Below are 21,753 nucleotides of genomic sequence, written 5' to 3' on the forward strand. Positions count from 1 at the left end.
GCTAATAGCAGTTTGCTCTAATACACAATTATTTGATGAAAAATGTTATTTTTTTATTTTATTTTACCTTTATTTAACTAGGCAAGTCAGTTAAGAACAAATTCTTATTTTCAATGACGGCCTAGGAACAGTGGGTTAACTGCCTGTTCAGGGGCAGAACGCCAGATTTGTACCTTGTCAGCTCGGGGATTTGAACTTGCAACCTTCTGGTTACTAGTCCAACGCTCAAACCACTAGGCTACCCTGCCACCCCTTGATACTTCAAGGGGTCTTAAAATCAAAATGACCCCCCCCCCCCCCCCCCCCCCCCCCGCGACATAGACAGGGTTTAGACTGTAATGGGTAACAGAGTGAAAGTCATGCTGGGCTAAGAGGTAACAGAGTAGATGTCATGCTGGGTTAACCTCTCTGGGATATGTGGGACGCTAGCGTCGCCACCTCGCCAACAGACAGTGAAATTGCAGGGCTCCATATTCAAAACAACAGAAATCCCATAATTAAAATTCCTCAAACATACAAGTATTTTACACCCTTTTAAATATAAACTTCTTGTAAATCCAGCCACTGTGTCCGATTTCAAATAGGCTTTACGGCGAAAGCACACCAAACGATTATTTTAGGTCAGCACGTAGTCACAGAAAACCATAAAGCCATTTCCAGCCAAGAAGAGCCCTCCTCAAAAGTCAGAAATAGCGATTAAATTAATCACAGATCAGATGGCACTCACAGGACTTCATGTTACACAATTAGTGTGTTTTGTTCGATAAAGTTCATCTTTATGTCCAAAAACCTCATTTGAAATTGGTGTGTTATGTTCAGAAATGCATTGTCTCAAACAAACATCCGGTGAAAGTGCAGAGAGCCACATCAAATTACAGAAATACTCATAATAAACATTGATAAAAGATACAAGTGTTATGCATGGAATTATAGATAAACTTCTCCTTAATGCAACCGCTGTGTCAGATCTCAAAGAGACTTTACAGCGAAAGCACACCTTGCGATTATGTTTGGTCAGCGCCAAGTCACATCAAAACATAGCCATTTTCCAAAGAAGGAAAGGTGTCACAAAAGTCAGAAATAGCATTGTAAATATTCACTTACCTTTGATGATCTTCATCAAAATGCACTCCCAGGAATCCCAGTTCCACAATAAATGTTTGTTTTGTTCGATAAAGTCCATCATTTATGTCCAAATACCTTCTATAGAATATTGCTCAAACATAAGGGGAAAATAAGAGTTACTGACAACCAAAATGAAACAGGTGGAGTTTTAGGAGGGTTTCTGAAAGACACCACTGAAAGTTGGCTAGCAACAACAACTAAAACTTAAGACACCCACCATGAACGCCCACTGAATTTGCCCAAGAAGTGGCAAACAAAATAATAAAACACACCAAACTTTAAAGAAAGGAAGCAAACCAAAATGGTGGAGCAAAACAAAAACAGGGAAGAACAGACAAAGGAATGCTTTTTGTGAAATCAAATAGGGAGAGCCAACTAAAGGTGTTGACCCTCCTAATCTCTCAAGACAACTTGAGCACTTGGCCAGCCACTCTTAAATAGAACCTGGGCCAGTACCTGTGAAACACCTTCTGACTAACGAGACGCAACCAGCACAGGTGTAACACATACTGACAAACGAGGTGACACCAATCAGTGCTTCCTACGTGCTAACGAGCTGTATGTGCTGAAGTCCAACCTCAAAACATAAAGGGAAAAAACAAAACCTGTAACACATGTTACTAGAACAGTTATCAACAGTATCACTGAGCCTGAGCCACACCTTGCAGCACTGTAAACTCAGGGCTGCAATACTCTGTCTGTGTCCCTATAACACAGAACCAGGTAAGGACAACAACAGTCTTACCACACTGCAGTTCTCTGCGGGCATAGTCCTTACCTTGTGGTGGATGTTGTGGTATCGTAGTTTAGCCTTCCAGTGGGTTTCTGAATGCCACTATAGGGTCATATCCCTAACTGAGTGCCTTGCCTACTCGCCTAACAGGAAATCATAGTCACTCAGTCAGTCCCATCAACTGAGCATTGACTTACTTGGAAAGCGTTTGACCTGTATTCCAGGTCAGCCATCGGTCACAGAGAGCAGAGCAGCGAGGGCCGTCCTGTTTACTGTGGATGGATGGAGAACAGACGGACAAGCCTCTGATCTTTAAGCACACTGACCTACTCTGGTGTTTACCGGAAACTGCTCTCCAGGGAGCACAGGGTCAGGTTACGTTGATATCAGCTGTTAACTGGACTGACAGCCACACCACTGGCCAGGCAGTGCCAGACAGTCATAATACACACAACAATGTCAACAACCTTCTCATGTTTTATAAACATTTACAGCATTAATGTGGCCATATAAGGAGATGTTATTTTATTAATCAAGTGATTTTTTTTTGTGGTGAAATTTGATTGCCAACACTACCAATCCAACTGGAGTCCATGTCGACAGTATTTCCAGTGCACTTAGGGTCTGCTAACTCATTCATGCAATGACTCCTTATGCTGTGGTTGTCTTTGTGTAAGTGCATGACTACTTGCATTGCCTGGATGTTGAGTGTACTTTAACCAAGCCCAGTAGAGCCCACAACTGAGGATATTATGCAACCAGGGCTGCATCTTATTCCAAAAACTTGCTCCCTCTCTTCACTCCTCGTTCACTCTTCTTCACAGATCGGATAGGTTGATTCATGGTGACATCGCAAAGTACGGTACCCTTGTTGCATTGTGGGATTGGATTAGAGTAACGGAGACATCATATGGACACCTGCCTGCACTTCCTACAACCCTAAACAGAACAGCAGGGCTCACATTGTATTACCCTCAAACAGTAGAATCCAGGAAGTCTTCCAGGGAGCATGTCTCCCTCCGCCCCCACCCTACTCTGCTATGGTCAGCTCAGAGAGCAGTTGCCATAGCAATTGAAGGGGCAGCTGAGTTCAGGTTTGTTTGGGCACCTGGTTGTCCCTCAGACCCCAAGCTGCAAATTTAAACAGGCTTTGATCCCCAGGCCTCCTAATCAATTGCTACACTACAGACCTGCTAGCCTTCAGTGCTTTGTTTCTCTGTAATACACTACAGATCTGCTAGCCTACCTGTTGGCACTTTGTTTTCCTATCACAACAGTCCTGTAGGGGAGGATAAATGAATTGATAAGGTAATAAGATGATTTGTTACTACAGATTTAATCGATCATTCGATCATAAATGTGGATGCCATCCCATGGTCAACAGCTCCCTTTGCTTCCTCCTCAGTTTGCAGCCCGTTAGTTAGTTGTTTTTCAGCATGTAGGTCATGTCTTTATATGATCGATTCCCAGTAGGGATGTTAACCGTTAATCTGTTAGCCTCCAAAAAATACATTAGAACGGTCATGCTTAGCGATCTATAAGTGAATTTACATAATTGAATGGAATTAAATTGCCGCCTATGTATTTTCGTTAGTCGCCATGAATCTTATTTAACACATGCGCACAGCATACAGAGCCTAGTTTCGCTCTAGCTGTTACTGGAGCGAAACGTTATTTTAGAAGCCCAGTCATTGCGCAACAAATAACAATTAGAAATGCAATTGCGTGTTAACTGTTTTGATGGCCACATTTAAAAATAGCTACTATTTTAAATTCTCAATCTCAACTCGTAATTAAAGAACGCCTTCCATTCGCCATTCTGGTGCTATAATCAGACCCAGGCTGTATCACATCCGTCCGTGATTGGGAGTCCCATAGGGCGGCACACAATTGGTCCAGCATTGTCCGGGTTTGGTTGTGGTCGGCGTCAAATAAATAAGAATTTGTTCTTAACTGACTTGCCTAGTTAAATAAAAAAAGACCGCCTGCCTTCCTGCCTTTGGGACAAAGACTGCTATTATTAGGGCGGAGTCAAAACCATCTCGTCGTTGTATACATTATCTCTGGCTATAGTCAGCGGTAATGTAGGCAGGCTATCACCACCACTTTTCAATGTGTGCTTAAGGCAGTATAGTTGTTTGAAACCTGAACATTTTACTTTACATGAGGCATGTCTTACCTTGCTTCAAAGTAGCATAGCCAAATCCAACCATAGAAATGTGAAGGACATTACTGCTCTCCTCTTCTATTGGTTTTCAAATCAACTTTCTTTCATTGTCCAGTTGCCAATTTAGGCAAATGTTTGAAATGTACATTTTATCAGCTGCTTCATTGCAGGTTCAATAACAGGCTAAAGCCTTTTGACAGTAAGACAATAGGCTTGCTATTGCTGCATGTTTCCATTAACCCTTGTGTAGTCTTAACATTATGTGTACTCCCCTTGTCCTGAGGGTAACAAATGACCCACCTTCACGAAACCCCTAAAATAAAGCAGCTTAAATGAATTTTAAACCCCAAATCTATTTTGCATGAAGAAACAACCTGTCATTCATCACCAACTTTGTGAATATCTGGGTTTTCCCTCTTCACAATGCAGAAAGAATGCATTTAATCAGTGGACACCACTCATTTTATTACGACACACCAGTCATACTTGTTTTATTTACTAAAGTAGAGGTTTATTATTATTAGTGCTAAAGATGCTGCATAGCTGTAAACAACTTTTTTTTTTTGAAAGATATATCACTTGTATAGCCTAAGAAAGTAGCAGAAATGTGCAGAAAGTAGTTTTGAATGCATTTTATTGAAGGGAAACATTAAACATTTTTGGCAACAAAGTGATATATTCTTATACTGTACAATGAGGATTTAATCTACAAAATACTAGTCTTCTCACGTTTTTTAAAACTATTACCCCCACCAACAAGGTGTATAAACAACAATAATTAAGAATAAACTAAGATAAGATAATAGATACAAAACAAAAACATGAGGGAACATAAATTAATCAACTCTAATTAGCACATGTAGGACAGTATGCAAGTTTGTGTGCATGGACTTTGCAGATGTATTTCTCACATGTGCAGCACATAGTATTTGTGTTACAGTCCTTCTTTGGGGGCAGAATTGGCATCTCCTCCTCTTGCCTGCCCCAGCTGCAGCCTCAGGTGGGTCAGGGCAAGATTCAGCCCCCTGGACAGCTTTCACAAGTGCTGCAGAGGCTGCTGTGCCGGGGAGGCGCTCCCTTCTTTGAACGTGTGGGGTTACTAGTGCCTTTCCCAGCTGCTCCAGGAACACCCTCTTGTTCCGCTTATCAGGCATCCAGGTAGGGTTGATCTTGTTCCATATCACAAAGGCATTGTATGAGGACACATCAATGATGTTAGGGAAGATGACCAGGGGCCAGCGGGCTGTCATCCTCCTGCAGCTGTAAGTTCCAATGGCTGGCTTCCTGTCCTCATGATCACTGAACTCAGACGTTTTGTGCAGTGTGCTCAGGAGGACCACATTCTTTTTCCTCTTTGGGAGGTAAGAAACTAGAGTGGTGGTGGGGGTGAAGGCAAGCTTTGAGAAGGCCTCTCTCCCCCTTGTTGCGAGGAGTGCAGGGGGAGCTCAAGCTTGTTCTTTCTAACTGTGCCAACCATCTTCCTCTTCAGGAGCTCCTGGCGGAGTCCAATCAGTAACATACATAATCTCAATTTCTCTCTCTGTGTGTGTGTGTGTGTGTGTGTGTGTGTGTGTGTGTGTGTGTGTGTGTGTGTGTGTGTGTGTGTGTGTGTGTGTGTGTGTGTGTGTGTGTGTGTGTGTGTGTGTGTGTGTGTGTGTGTGTGTGTGTGTGTGTGTGTGTGTGTGTGTGTGTGTGTGTGTGTGTGTGTGTGTGAGAAATGACCCTAAGACAATCTTTGTACCCTGCTGGTGTACAGCTTTCATGGAAATATGAACAACGACGATGTTTCACTTTTTCTAATGTTGGGGTCACTCTAGGAAAAGTTATCAAATTTCAAGTTGGAAAAAATATAATTTAGGGGGTTTTCTCTGCTGTTAAACATAGTGGCAGGTCATTTTTTACCCTTAAGACAACACAAATGTCAAGGCTCTTAATGTAAAATGTATGTCTCTTGTATGCATGTCTAGTATTTTGTTGGTCACCTCATTTTACTGGTTGAAAATGTTTTAACCGTTTGTTGACCGGTTAATGAGGGTCGGTTAGTCGGCAGCAAAATTGACCGAAATTTGCATCCCTAGTTCCAAGGGCGGAATAACACACTGGGCTGTGAGGGCTGTGAAACGGCGCCATTGCAACATGCAACAATGAAAGGTCTAAATCACACACACAGCATGACCGGCAGAGGAGAAATGAGGAGAGGAGAGAGAGGAAAACCTAGAAGTAGATAATGGGATTAAGAACTAAAGAGGATAATTCAGAACCTAGAGGGCTGAGCCTGTCCGAGGAGAGAATACACATACCATCCACTGTCCAGAGGGAGGAGGGAGAAAACAGGGAAAAAGAGAGGGAGAAAGGAGGGAGGTGCTGAGGAAATGCATTTGATGGAGAGAAAAACATGATGGTGATGAGATGTGGAGGGACAGAGAAGTAGAGAAAGATGTGGAGAGAATATGAAGCAAAATGAGGAAGAGGGAGGGAGAACTGAGGTGTCTGTGTTCAGATGGGATAAGATCTGTATAGAATTCACCGATGGTAATGTATGGAAGACCTCTGGAAAATACAGGGAGGAATGTTCATCATACAATATGAATCAACCGGAGAAAATAATCCACTACAGTTACGCCACAAACAAGGATGGTTGAGCCAGGTTTCACAGAACAACATAGGATGTAATCGGTAAGACTTCAGCATTCTAAACGATTCCTACAGTGGCTCTAAACATGAGCAGCTATTATGACAGCGATGGATTCCTCCAATCACGCCTCGGCGGATTTGGGATTGACAAGACTAAGGCCCTCCCCCAAGTGTTATATTCTCACCTCCTCCTCAATATTCATAAGCTCACTACACTATTCCTTTTCCTATCAGCCCCCCTGTCGGAGCACTGATAACATCTCCAATTACACATATACTCTTCTGCTGATTGTCAAACTGTGTTCCCCGGGTGGCTAATATCCTCCTAATGAACAAAGTAATTTCCTTGTTGGTCGACCGTGTTGAAGAGCGTGAGAGAGGGAGCGTGTCTCTGCTCTTGCGGGAAATGATACAGCAGTGGTGATGTTAGCTCTCATAGTCTTACAGCTTCCGAGACCTGTTGGGCTGGGCTCTGCTTTTCTGTGTTTTGGGGTCAGTGGGATGGATGCTTTAAGAACTGTGGCAGTGGATGAAGCCGTGTTTTCTGTAATTAAATGGATTAGCCAGCAAAATAGAAAAAGTATCCAGCCAGGTAGTTCCTGGCTGTTGGGGTCCGTGGGGGCATGCAGAACAAGCTCTGTTTTGCTGTCCTCTGGCACATTCTAATGCATTGATTCCATCCAAAATACACAGCTAAATTATTGAATACTTTAACGACTTTACCTCCCAGATTGGTAAAATTAGTTGTAGTATTGTGAAGAAAGAATTTACAATTAAAATGACAATTAAAATGTGTGAATTCAGTGTGTTAGTTGTTTTGGATATTGTCTAGGCCTATCTTCTAAGTAAGAACCTTTTTTAAACATTAAACCTGTCTTCTCTTGAAATTAAAGCCTATTTAGTTTTACTGCAAGATATAATTTGCCACAATTATGTTTGTTCTTCAAATTATGTATTTTATTGTCTGCCGCTGTGGGCACTTAGGGTAAGGAAACCAATGTGTCGTTTTTTAATTTGGGTGAACTATCTCTTTAACAGTTTGACCTGTCAATCAATCACTGTGGGTGGGATTTTGAGGGAAGCGGTCGATTAGTAATCTAGTCAGAAATGTAGTTTACTGTGGCAGAAACCTAAGAAAAAATGTTGTGTTCAAGTAAACATGGAATTCCATTTGAGAAACAATATTGAATGGCAGGAAATGGTTTTAAAAATGCAAACATTTTTAGGGGGATGTCCCCCAGACCCACCCCCAGTTTTTTTAGAAGGCAGGAACTCATGAATAGACATACAGGTATGATTGAAATGAAAAATTAAGCAGTTAAACATGGCCTACACAGAAATCAGCAGTTGACTACTCCATTGTCGTCACTTGAATCAAATCAGAGTGAGTCTGTTATCGGCTTTAGCTGATAGCCGGCGCTTATGGAGTGTGGAGTGTGGAGGGACGATGTGGTGGTGATGACTTTATAATGACAGCTGGAGGGTCCAGAGACACTTATCTCCGCTGGAGAGTATGGAGGAGGGAGATGAGGCTGAACCTAGTGGTGAGGCTAGTTCGAGCAGCTGCCAGCCTGTATCACATTCTCACTAAGGGCTGAGGAACTCCCCAGTCAATACCTGCCCGGCACTCAGAAATGAGCAGACACCTCCAATAAGCCAGCACGCCCTAACTCTCTCTTTCTCCAGGGAGTTGGGTGTGTGTGGTGCACTTCTCCATTTATTCGTGTGTGTGTGTGTGTGTGTGTGTGTGTGTGTGTGTGTGTGTGTGTGTGTGTGTGTGAGATATTTCATGTCAATCCGTAATGAAGTAGTACATTCGTGCAGGACTACACAATAGTGAGTACTGTGCCAGTTGTAAACACCCGTCTGTTTGGTACATTAGTTCTGTAGCATACAGTGGGTTTCTAGGGGTGCGTCTTACATGGGCTCTGTCCTTGTCAAGTGAATTGGGGTCATCTAAATCCTCCAGTCCCTTAGAGAGGAGTGGATGTTTGGGGAGGAATTGTTGCATGTGGCCCTGATTAACATCCAGTGGCTCTACAGTATTTCTTTATTTTTCCCAGTGCTGCTAGGGAGTTTGGGGGTCGGCCTGGACCTGCTGGCAGCGTTAGAGAGAGACACCATGAGAAAAGAGTCTGCATCCAAAAGGGCTCTGGTCAAAAGAGTGCACTACTGTATATAGGGAATAGGGGGCAAGGGTAGAGACTGAAGCTAGCTCTGCTCCCTCCCAACAGGATGTTGTCACATTTTCTTCTCCGCTCCTCTAGCTCTCCACTTCTCCCCTATTCCCAGCATTTCACTCCGGTTAAACTTTTAACAGGCAGGCTGATGCTAAATTGGACGGCAGGCAGGAAAGCAGACTGATTTGCCGGCTGCTGAGTCCACTAGGAATGCGTATAAGCCTCTCAAACACAGCGGAGGAAAAAGGGAGAAAGAGAAAGTTGGAACTTTAATGACAGCCTAAAGGAGCACGAAATTAGCTTTTTCTCCCCGCCTAATGTTTGACAACACATCAAATGTGACAAGAGAGGCTGTGTTCTTCCGAGTAACTCTGCAAACAATTGGATGGGCCACTCAGGAGCCAATTCCCCACAACTCTGTGCAGCTCTGGAGTTGATAACATTTTCTATAAATATTAGTACTAACGACTGGAGGGGGCCACTTGAAGATGGTACAGGATGTCATGTTCAGAAGATCATGCAGGGAAAGACATTATGGAAGAGGAAGGAAGAACATTTACTGCTGCTCACCGCAGTGTAGGTGTCCCTAAAACGAGGCCTCACTCACATTCACTCGCTCACATTCATATTTACTGAGCGTGTAGCTTTGTAAATATTCATCAGGCCACTTATGGGGACTGGCTGGTCTCACAGCACACAACCCACATCACACACTCCCTCTGGAGATGGGCCACGGTGGGAGAAGAGGGCTTGAGAGAGAAAGAAATTGAGAGATAGAGGGAGAGAGCGAGAGACATGGATAAGAGAGAGAAGCTCCAAAAAGCAAAACTGTTTTAGACAGGGGCCAACAGAGCTAGGAAGGGGAGGCACCTCACCTTTTTAATGGAAAGAACATTGGTGTGTCCTAGGTCGGAGATGAATGTTCTCCATACTGAGAGTGATTGCATCTTCCGGAGGTGTAGTTATCACCAAGACTCGAAGTCTACACTGAGAGACTGGATGTGAGAATGGATTTTCTCCGGGTGTGAAAAGTCTACTTGTCAGCAGATGCAAACTCTTAACACACACACACGCACACTTCCATTCTCTCCCACGCACACATCCCATTCTCTCCCACGCACATGCACACATACGTGCACACTGAGAATCTCAGCCTACACAATCCTGACTTATCCAGTGCTTTAGTCAATGGTTTAGCCTACTGTATGCCAATACATGAGTAGCAAAATAGGTGAAAGGTTAATTGTACCCTGTTTCTAATAATCGAACAGCCATAGACCTAAAAAGAGCCGTATCAAATATTATTTCCATAAGTACAGTCCCTGGTAAAGTGCTTTCCAACTAGAGATACCCTGGTTTCCCCTTTCAAAGTCCTTGAGCTCGAAGTTGGGCATTGATAGATTAACATAATCACTGTGAGATTATACTGTTTTCAGTACCTCCATACCGCTGGTGTTTAAAGGATCTAGTGACCTTTCTTTTCTTCAGCTATGCCACTGTACTGAATGCACTAAAGTCTCCACACACAGTTCTCTTTGGCTGAGCTTGTGTATTCCCCAAGTAGCTTGCTAACTTTGCTCAACTATCCAGAAACTTTCCCACTCTTGGCCTTCAGCAATAGAAGTAATTTGTTGACATGTTACACAAGATATGGTAATCTTAGAGGGGCCTGGTACACTTAAAGGAACACAAATTGGACATTACAAAGGCTTCTGTAGAGAGATGGAGCGCCAATGGAAAGCCAGAAGGCAAGTCTTCCCCATGATTAGACGTTTGAAGCCCACATGATCTCTGCTTTAGTCGTGAACATCAATAATTAGGAGTTTTTCATAGTTCTCCCTCTTTTAAAATGTTTAAATGAGAGAGTGAAGAAGAGCTTTCAGCAAGAAAGTCCCTCCACCACCCAGAAGAGTTATCAGATTACAGATTACTATCAGATTACAGATCTGATGTAATCTCCAATGTAATGTTCTCAGACCTAAGGCATCCAGCAAACTCTGGTCATTATTGATATTTTGACTTTCCGGGTACAACAATATTAGACGAGTAGAAAAAACAAATGTCTGTAAATCCTAATTGGGATTCCCAGCTCTACCCATTTACACACAATGCCCCATAATGACAAAGTGAAAACATGTTTTGCAAATGTATTTAAAATTATATACAGAAATATCTAATTTACATAAGCATTCACACCACTGTAAAAGCACCTTTGGCAGCAATTACAGCTGTGAGTCTTTCTGGGAAATTAAAATATGTATAAATATTTATAGTTTTTTTTAACCTTTATTTATCTAGGCAAGTCAGTTAAGAAGAAATTATTATTTACAATGACGGCCTACCTCGGCCAAACCCTCCCCTAACCCGGACAGCGGTGAGCCAATTGTGCGCCGCCCTATGGGACTCCCGATCACGGCTGGTTGTGATACAGCCCAGAATCGAACCAGGGTCTGTAGTGACGCCTCTAGCACTGAGATGCAGTGCCTTAGACAGCTGTGCCACTTTCTAAGAGCTTTCCACACCTGGATTGTGCAACCTTTGCCAATTTTATTTTCTAAATTCTTCAAGCTCTGTCATATTGGTTGTCGATCATTGCTAGACAACCATTTTCAGGTCTTGCCATAGATTTTCAAGTAGATTTAAGTCAAAACTGTAACTCGGCCACTCAGGAACATTCAATGTCATCTTGGTAAGCAACTCCATTGTAGATTTGGCCTTGTGTTTTAGCTTATTGTCCTGCTGAAAGGTAAATTCATCTCCCAGTGTCTGGTGGAAAGTAGACTGAACCAAGTGTCCCTCTAGTATTTTGCCTGTGCCTGTTTCCACACCTGGATTGTGCAACCTTTGCCAATTTTATTTTCTAAATTCTTCAAGCTCTGTCATATTGGTTGTCGATCATTGTAAGACAACCATTTTCAGGTCTTGCCATAGATTTTCAAGTAGATTTAAGTCAAAACTGTAACTCGGCCACTCAGGAACATTCAATGTCATCTTGGTAAGCAACTCCATTGTAGATTTGGCCTTGTGTTTTAGCTTATTGTCCTGCTGAAAGGTAAATTCATCTCCCAGTGTCTGGTGGAAAGTAGACTGAACCAAGTGTCCCTCTAGTATTTTGCCTGTGCTTAGGTCCATTCCATTTTCTTTTGGATCCTGAAAAACTCCCCAGTCCTTAACGATTACAAGCATACCATTGATGCAGCCTCAATGGAGAATATGGAGAATGGTACTCAGTAATGTGTTGTAATGTTTGGGGCAAATCCAAAAAACGTTGTATTCAGGACAAAAAGTGAATTGCTTTGCCATATTTTTTTGCCTTTTTGCAAACAGGATGCATGTTTTGGAATACGTTTTATTCTATACAGGCTTCCTTTTCACTCTGTCAATTAGATTAGTATTGTGAAGTAACTTCAATGTTGTTGATCCATCCTCAGTTTTCTCATATATATATATATTATATATGTATGAGACTTTAAAACAGTTAGAGTTTAATGGCTGTGACATATATATATATATATATATATATATATATATATATGTCACAGCCATTAAACTCTAACTGTTTTAAAGTCACCATTGGCCTCATGGTGAAACCCTTAGTAGTTTTTTTCCTCTCCGGCAACTGAGTTAGGAAGGACGCTTGTACCTTTGTAGTGACTGATTGTATTGATATACCATCTAAAGTGCATTTAATAAAAATACAATTTTTTTTTTTTTTTTTTTTACCAATCTACCAATAGCTGCCCTTCTTTTTGAGGCATTGGGAAACCTCCCTGGTCTTTGTGGTTGAATGTGTGTTTGAAATTCACTGCTCAACTGAGGGACCTTAGAGATAATTTGTATGTGTGGGGTACAGAGATGAGGTAGTCATTCAAAAATCATGTTAAACACTTGCACAACTTGTGTGACATTAAGCAAATTATTACTTCTGAACTTATTTAGGCTTTCTATAACAAACGGGTTGAATACTAATTGACTCAATACATTTTAGCTTTTCATTTTTATGAATTTGTAAAAATTGCGTAAAACAACATTCCACTTTGACATTATGGGGTATTGTGTGTAGGCCAGTGACAAAAAAATGATCAGCATTTAAAGTGAAGGGGTGTGAATACTTTTTGAAGGCACTGAATGTCTGCTGCATAGGGACAAGAGAGCCATGAGAAATTGAGTTTTGATCAGTCATGGAAATCAAAGTGCTGAAAACATGTTGGCTCACCATTTTAAAAAGAAGATTTAGAACAAGCTACAGAAGGAAAAAATAATAGCGTTTTGGCGCAGGTACAGCTGACTAGAGCAACAATAATATTATCCAATATGGCGTAGCAGTCAGACGTCGTGCATATATATATATTTTTCTTCATATATATTTCGTATATATATTTTATATTTTAACCTCAATTTCAACATACTCTCCTGCAACCTGCCTCACCCAATGTGGTATGGATCTGCTATTTTCTATACTTTAGAACCGGAACCCCCAACAGAAGCTAGCCAGCTAACTAGCTAGTAGTCAGTTAGCCACTGCTAGTCATCAGCTAACCTCAGCCCGGTCAACTCCTGCCAGTCTGCACAGCGCGATTCAACCCAGAGCATATCGGACTGCTTTTTCTCTACCACATCTCCGGATTCCTACAGCAAGGTCTGAACTTTTTCACCTGGATCATCACAGCTAGCTAGCTGCTATCCGAGTGGCTACTCCTGGCTAACGTCTCTGTCCCGACGCAACCACCAGTTAGCCTAGAGCGAGCCTCGTGCTAGGGCCATCTCCCGGCTACCTGAAGAGGCCCATCAGACACTTATTGGGCTACAATACCTATTCTGCCAATTGGCCTGGACCCCTTTACTGCCGACTCGGAGCCCCACCGATCCATCACGACTGGTCTACCGACGTAATCCCCCCCGAGGGGGTTTCAACAGGCTCCTCCGTCGCGACGTCCCCCTAAGGCCCGCCTGCTAGCCCCGGCCCGCAAGCTGTCTGAATCGCCGTGTCTCCAGCTCGCCTAGTTACTCTCTGGACCCTATGATCACTTGGCTACACATGCCTCTCCCTAATGGCAATATGCCTTGTCCATTGCTGTTTTGGTTAGTGATTGTCTTATTTTACTGTAGAGCCTCCAGCCCTGCCCAATATGCCTTAGCTAGCCCTTTTGTTCCACCTCCCACACATGCAGTGACTTCACCTGGTTTAAATAGTGTCTCTAGAGACAAAACCGATCTCATCGTCACTCAATGCCTAGGTTTACATCCACTGTACTCACATCCTACCATACCCCTGTCTGTACATTATGCCTTGAATCTATTCTTCCGCGCCCAGAAACCTGCTCCTTTTACTCTCTGTTCCGAATGCACTAGACGACCAGTTCTTATAGCCTTTAGCTGTACCCTTATCCTACTCCTCCTATGTTCCTCTGGCGATGTAAAGGTTAATCCAGGCTCTGCAGCGCGTAGCTCCACTCCAATTCCCTAGGCGCTCTCATTTTTTAAAACTTCTGTAACCGTAAAAGCCTTGGTTTCATGCATGTTAACATTAGAAGCCTCCTCCCTAAGTTTGTTTTATTCACTGCTTTAGCACACTGCCAACCCGGATGTCCTAGCCGTGTCTGAATCCTGGCCTAGGAAAGCCACCAAAAATCCCTAACTACAACATTTTCCGACAAGATAGAACTGCCAAAGGGGGAGGAGTTGCAATCTACTGCAGAGATAACCGGCATAGTTCTGTCATACTATCCAGGTCTGGTCAGGTTTGAGCTTCTACTTATAAAAATCCACCTTTCCAGAAAGTCTCTCACCGTTGCCGCTTGTTATAGAACACCTTCAGCCCCCAGCTGTGCCCTGGACACCATATGTGAATTGAATGCTCCCCATCTATCTTCAGAGCTCGTACTGTTAGGTGACCTAAACTGGCACATGCTTAACACCCCGGCCGTCCTACAATCAAAGTTAGATGCCCTCAATCTCACAAATTATCAAGGAACCTGCCAGATACAACCCCAAATCCGTAAACACGGGCACCCTCATAGATATCATCCTGACCAACCTGCCCTCTAAATACACCTCTGCTGTTTTCAACCAGGATCTCAGCGATCACTGCCTCATTGCCTGCGTTCGTAATGGGTCTGTGGTCAAATGAACACCCCTCATCACTGTCAAACGCTCCCTAAAACACTTAAGCGAGCAGGCCTTTCTAATCGACCTGGCCCGGGTATCCTGGAAGGATATTGACCTCTTTCCGTCAGTAGAGGATGTCTGATCATTCTTTAAAAGTGCTTTCCTCACCATCTTAAATTAGCATGCCCAATTCAAAACATTTAGAACCCGGATCAGATGACAGCACAAAAACATCCTGTGGCGTACTGCATTAGCATCGAATAGTCCCCGCGATATGCAACTTTTCAGGGAAGTTAGGAACCAATATACACAGGCAGTTAGGAAAGCAAATGCTAGCTTTTTCAAACAGAAATTTGCATCCTGTAGCACAAAGTTCAAAAAGTTCTGGGACACTGTAAAGTCCATAAGAGCACCTCCTCCCAGCTTCCCACTGCACTGAAGCTAGGAAACACTTTCACCACCGATAAATCTACAGTAATCAATAATTTCAATAAGCATTTTTCTACGGCTGGCCATGCTTTCCACCTGGCTACCTCTATCCCAGTCAACAGCTCTGCACCCCCCACAGCAACTTTCCCAAGCCTCCCCATTTCTCCTTCACCCAAATCCAGACAGCTGATGCTCTGAAAGAGCTGCAAAACCTGGACACCTACAAATCAGCTGGGCTAGACAATCTGGACCTTCTATTTCTAAAATTATGCGCAGCAATTGTTGCAACCCCTATCGCTAGCCTGTTCAACCTCTCTTTCGTATCGTCTGAGCTTCCCAAAGATTGGAAGAGGGAGAAACTCACCCAAACTGTAACAGACCTATATCCATCCTACCCTGTCTTTTCTAAAGTCTTCGAAAGCCAAGATAACAAACAGATCAGACTATTTCGAATCCCACTGTACCTTCTCCACTATGCAATATGGTTTCCGAGCTGGTCATGTGTGCACCTCAGCAAAGCTCAAAGTCCTAAACGATATCATAACCGCCATCGCTAAAAGATAATACTGTGCAGCTGTATTCATCAACCTGTATTCATTCTACATTCTTATCGGCAGACTCAACAGCCTTGGTTACTCAAATGACTGCCTCTCCTGGTTCACCAACTACTTCTCAGATAGAGTTCAGTGTGTCAAATCGGAGGGCCTGTTGTCCGGACCTCTGGCAGTTTCTATGGGGGTGCCACAGGGTTCAATTCTTGGGCCGACTCTTTTCTCTGTGTATATCAATGATGTCGCTCTTCCTGCTGGTGATTCTCTGATCCACCTCTACGCAGGCAACACCATTCTGTATACTTCTGGCCCTTCTTTGGACACTGTGTTAACAAACCTCCAGACGAGCTTCAATGCCATACAACTCTCCTTCCGTGTCCTCCAACTGCTCTTAAATGCAAGTAAAACTACATGCATGCTCTTCAACCGATTGCTGCCCGCATCTGCCTGCCCGTCCAGCATCACTACTCTGGTCGGTTCCGGCTTAGAATATGTGGACAACTACAAATACCTAGGTGTCTGGTTAGACTGTAAACTTTCCTTCCAGACTCATGTTAAGCATCTCCAATCCAAAATCAAATCTAGAATCGGCTTCCTATTTCGCAACAAAGCATCCTTCACTCATGCTGACAAACATGCCCTCGTAAAACTGACTATCCTACCGATCCTTGACTTTGGCGATGTCATTTACAAAATAGCCTTCAACACTCTTCTCAGCAAATTGGATGCAATCTATCACAGTGCCATCCGTTTTGTCACCAAAGCCCCATATACTACCCACCACTGCGACCTGTATGCTCTCGTTGGCTGACCCTCGCTTCATATTCTTCGCCAAACCCACTGGCTCCAGGTCGTCTATAAGTCTTTGCTAGGTAAAGCCCCGCCTTATCTCAGTTCACTGGTCACCATAGCAGCACCCACTCGTAGCAAGCGCTCAAACAGGTATATTTCAATGGTCACCCCCAAAGCCAATTCCTCCTTTGGCTGCCTTTCCTTCCAGTTTTCTGCTGCCAATGACTGGAACGAGTTGCAAAAATCACTGAAGCTTTAGACTCATATTTCCCTCTCTAACTTTAATCATCAACTGTCAGAGCATCTTACAGATCATTGCACCTGTACATAGCCAATGCTGTAAATAGCCCATTTGTAAATAGCCCATCCAACTACCTCATCCCCATATTATTTATTTATTTTTCTCCTTTGCAACCCAGTATCTCTACTTGCACATTCATCTTCTATACGTCTATCACTCCAGTGTTTATTTGCTAAATTGAAATTACTTCGCCACTACGACCTATTTATTGCCTTACCTCCCTAATCTTACCTAATTTGCACACACTGTATATAGACTTTTCTATTGTGTTATTGACTGTACGTTTGTTTATCCCATGGGTAACTGTGTTGTTTGTGTCGCACTGCTTTGCTTTATCTTGGCCAGGTCGCAGTTGTAACTGAGAACTTGTTATCAACTGGCCTACCTGGTTAAATAAAGGTGAAATAAAAAATACAAAAAATTAAGAAATATGCAACTCTAGATTTTTTTTACCCCATCACTAGCATTTGGTGTAATCTTGAACCCAGTAGCAAGAAAAACTCTGATCAGGCCTACTGTGTTGTTACGAGTCCCACTGTGTTCTGGTTACATGCTCTGGTGTTATAGCCCTATGGAGCTAACAGCAAACCCTTTGGTAAGAGAGATCTATGACGTATGGCTTTAATCTAGTCATTAGCATTACCAGTTTCACTGTGTTCTTAGTGGGATGGAGCCTCAAGTGTGTCTGGCTTGGCCAGGGCCTTACTGGTGATGACTGGGGATTTACTGCAGGCCCCACACCAATCTATGAATGTAGGGTCAGGTCCTCTGTGAAGGCCCAGTCAGAGATGCTCAAAGGAGCCGGCCAGTGGACAGATGCAGCAGGAGATGTTTCAATGCAGAGCCATATAATTTGAGTAACTTGGTGGTGGGCATAGGAGGAGCGGAGCGTGGTCTGAGTTAGCCATGGAGAGGGTTGGCTGCTCCGACTACACACTGCTCATTAAGCCAGACCCACTTGCTGTTTACCCAGAAGAAACAGATAGAGGGAGAGGGATGAGAGAACAGGGTGAGAGTGACGGAGAGGTGAGAGGAAGGGTGAGGGAGAATGCTAAATGCACAGAGGGGAGAGACAGCGAGGCGCTGGAGAAAGATTGCTAGATAGACAGAGAAGATAGAGGGGGGCTGAGAGGAGGCTTTAGCATATACTCAGCGACTGTCTGTCTGGTTTTCTCCCATAACTCCAATGGGCCCAGGGTTGAGCTATCCCTCCCCCTGCATTTCCCCCCTCATTCACACACCCGCCAGTTTACAAGACAAAATGAAGTCTGAATAATGAAACCATCACGGTTCGTGCCATGTGTGGAGTCATACTGGAGTGCTAGGAAATCTGTCACCTAATGAAACTGGCAGAGGGTCAGAGGGAGGGAGGGAATGTGTAGCTGTGATGATTGTTCCCCAAATAAACCTCATCCTGGGAAATTTGTTTCAGATAAATAATGTCTGGCATCTTTAAATACTACCAGGTGAAAATGCCAATCCAGGTTAATGTGATATGATTGGCCCAATTTGAAAGGTCGTAAGGGAGGGAGGGACCGAGGGGAAAACATTTTTATTTATGGTAAGACTGATGGAAGTGACAAGTACAGAAAAATGGAGGACAGACAGATGGAGGGAGGGATTAGATAAATATGTTGATTAAAATGATGTACAGACAGGGACTAGGGAGAGAGGGAGAGGAAGGACATCATTTCATTCATTAATTACATTTCAATTCACTTCCTTCATTTAATGTAAATTAATTCTGATGGGTGGAGGGTTGGATTCCAGTGTGTAGCTCAATGAAGGACAGATGGAGTGAGCGGGCATAGATTACATGGTCGTAGAGGAGGGTAAAGGGACAGACATGGTTCCCTGCTGGCAATGGGCGTGACACGTGGCGGTCCTGACTCCTACCAGGAGGGCCAATCTGTCCAGATCTCAAGCAGAGCGGCCCAGAGTCTTAGCAGAGCGGCCCAGAGTCTTAGCAGAGCGGCCCAGAGTCTTAGCAGAGCGGCCCAGAGTCTTAGCAGAGCGGCCCAGAGTCTTAGCAGAGCAGCCCAGAGTCTTAGCAGAGCAGCCCAGAGTCTTAGCCTCAGTCTCATCCTCAGCTAGCCAGCCCGCCGAATGTATTTTTAGACTTATTTAAGGCTGCTGTCAATAATGATAATAACACTGCAACTCCTGCGGAACTACAGCCTGGCTTGTCCTTTATAATAGAGTTACTGATAAGACCCGGGCTGCAGGGTTCAATCCAGCCACAGCAGCACCCACTAGTAGTCCAACCAGCCACAGAATTAGAGCACCAGTACTCTAATAAGATCAAATATAAGCCTAGTCAGGCTGTGGTATTAACAAGAGATGTAGGCCTTGTTAAGAACTATCAAAAAGAGCAACACTATTAAGACTATTACACTGAACTTCAGTATTAGAGTTCTAGTATTAATCTGAGCTGCTGTGGTATAACTCTAGTATTAATCTGAGCTGCAGTAGTATAACTAATATTAATCTGAACTGCAGTAGTAAAACTATAGTATTAATCTGAGCTGCAGTAGTATAGCTCTAGTATTCATCTGAGCTGTAGTAGTATACCTCTAGTATTAATCTGAGCTGCAGTAGTATAACTCTAGTGTTAATCTGAGCTGCAGTAGTATAACTCTAGTGTTAATCTGAGCTGCAGTAGTAGAACTCTAGTGTTAATCTGAGCTGCAGTCGTATAACTAGTATTAATCTGAGCTGCAGTAGTAGAACTCTAGTATTCATCTGAGCTGCAGTAGTATAGCTCTAGTATTCATCTGAGCTACAGTAGTATAACTCTAGTGTTAATCTGAGCTGCAGTAGTAGAACTCTAGTGTTAATCTGAGCTGCAGTCGTATAACTAGTATCCATCTGAGCTGCAGTAGTAGAACTCTAGTATTAATCTGAGCTGCAGTAGTATAGCTCTAGTATTAATCTGAGCTACGTTATTAGAGCAGAAGTCTTAAAAAGAGGGCCGTATTAGAGAGCATGGTAGGGCTAGTGATCAAGCTTTAGTCTTAATTGAAGTGAATTATAATGACCTACGCTCACCACCCTGGGTAGACTGCATCACTCCCTTGGCCTGTGGTGACATTGAGGGAGGGATTGGAGAGAAAGAGGAGTGGAGTGTGAGTGATTTGGCTGTCAGTCATGTTTTAATGAAGATCACTGCTAGCCGTAGTGGTGTCTCCATTGAAGGTGAGCTAGTAATTGCGTTAGACTCTGGAAAGGGGAGGACCGCTCTTCCCATCCCTCTGACTTTAAAATGGTGAAAGCCCGGGAATGGCAATACAATGGCAATGACCAAGCTAAAACGGGTTATATCCATCTAGAGATCTCCATCTATCTATGTGGTGCAGGGGCCCAAAGTCATGCCCTCTGTTATGACACAGCACCTCCGAGTGTTATGGGGACAGCACCTCCGACTGTTATGGGGACAGCACCTCCGACTGTTATGGGGACAGCACCTCCTACTGTTATGGGGACAGCACCTCCTACTGTTATGGGGACAGCACCTCCGACTGTTATGGGGACAAGACCTCCTACTGTTATGGGGACAAGACATCCTACTGATAGGAGGACAGCACCTGCTACTGTTATGGGGACAGCACCTGCTACTGTTATGGGGACAGCACCTCCTACTGTTATGGGGACAAGACCTCCTACTGTTATGGGGACAAGACATCCTACTGATAGGAGGACAGCACCTGCTACTGTTATGGGGACAGCACCTGCTACTGTTATGGGGACAGCACCTACTACTGTTATGGGGACAGCACCTGCTACTGTTATGGGGACAGCACCTGCTACTGTTATGGGGACAGCACCTCCTACTGTTATGGGGACAGCACCTCCTACTGTTATGGGGACAGCACCACCTACTGATAGGAGGACAGCACCTCCTACTGTTATGGGGACAAGACCTCCTACTGATAGGAGGACAGCACCTTCTACTGATAGGAGGACAGCACCTTCTACTGATAGGAGGACATCACCTTCTACTGATAGGAGGACAGCACCTCCTACTGATAGGAGGACAGCACCTCCTACTGATAGGAGGACAGCACCTCCTACTGATAGGAGGACAGCACCTCCTACTGATAGGAGGACAGCACCTCCTACTGATAGGAGGACAGCACCTCCTACTGATAGGAGGACAGCACCTCCTACTGTTATGGGGACAGCACCTCCTACTGTTATGGGGACAGCACCACCTACTGTTATGGGGACAGCACCTCCTACTGTTATGGGGACAGCACCTCCTACTGATAGGGGGACAGCACCTCCTACTGATAGGGGGACAGCACCTCCTACTGATAGGGGGACAGCACCTCCTACTGATAGGGGGACAGCACCTCCTACTGATAGGGGGACAGCACCTCCTACTGATAGGAGGACAGCACCTCCTACTGATAGGAGGACAGCACCTCCTACTGATAGGAGGACAGCACATCTTACTGTTATGGGGACAGCACCACCTACTGTTATGGGGACAAGACCTCCTACTGTTATGGGGACAAGACCTCCTACTGATAGGACTGTGACCTGACTAGGAAAAACTCTTGGCCCATGAGTTGTGGGTTTCATTTTTTTGACATAGGCCACATATGCTGTGCATATGGTAATAAGTCACTTTAAGACCCTATCCATGTGTGTGTTTGTCCTCTGTCCAGGTAATTCCCAGATGGGGGCGACCATAGTGGATGCCTTAGACAGCCTGTACATGATGGGCCTCC

The 21,753-nt window shown here is 43.9% G+C and overlaps 1 protein-coding gene across 1 annotated transcript in view; it reads left to right on the forward strand.

The window, feature by feature from the left end:
• LOC139380713 (mannosyl-oligosaccharide 1,2-alpha-mannosidase IB-like) overlaps nucleotides 1-21,753 on the forward strand; it is a 125,055-nt gene that overhangs the window by 57,705 nt on the left and 45,597 nt on the right. The window contains exon 6 of the mRNA XM_071123664.1: nucleotides 21,691-21,753. This exon is cut by the window's right edge and continues 56 nt beyond it. Within this exon, the coding sequence (XP_070979765.1) occupies nucleotides 21,691-21,753 (63 nt within the window). The remainder of the gene's footprint in view (nucleotides 1-21,690) is intronic.

Source organism: Oncorhynchus clarkii, chromosome 22 (genome assembly GCF_045791955.1).
Source record: "Oncorhynchus clarkii lewisi isolate Uvic-CL-2024 chromosome 22, UVic_Ocla_1.0, whole genome shotgun sequence".
Taxonomy (NCBI): Eukaryota; Metazoa; Chordata; class Actinopteri; order Salmoniformes; family Salmonidae; genus Oncorhynchus; species Oncorhynchus clarkii.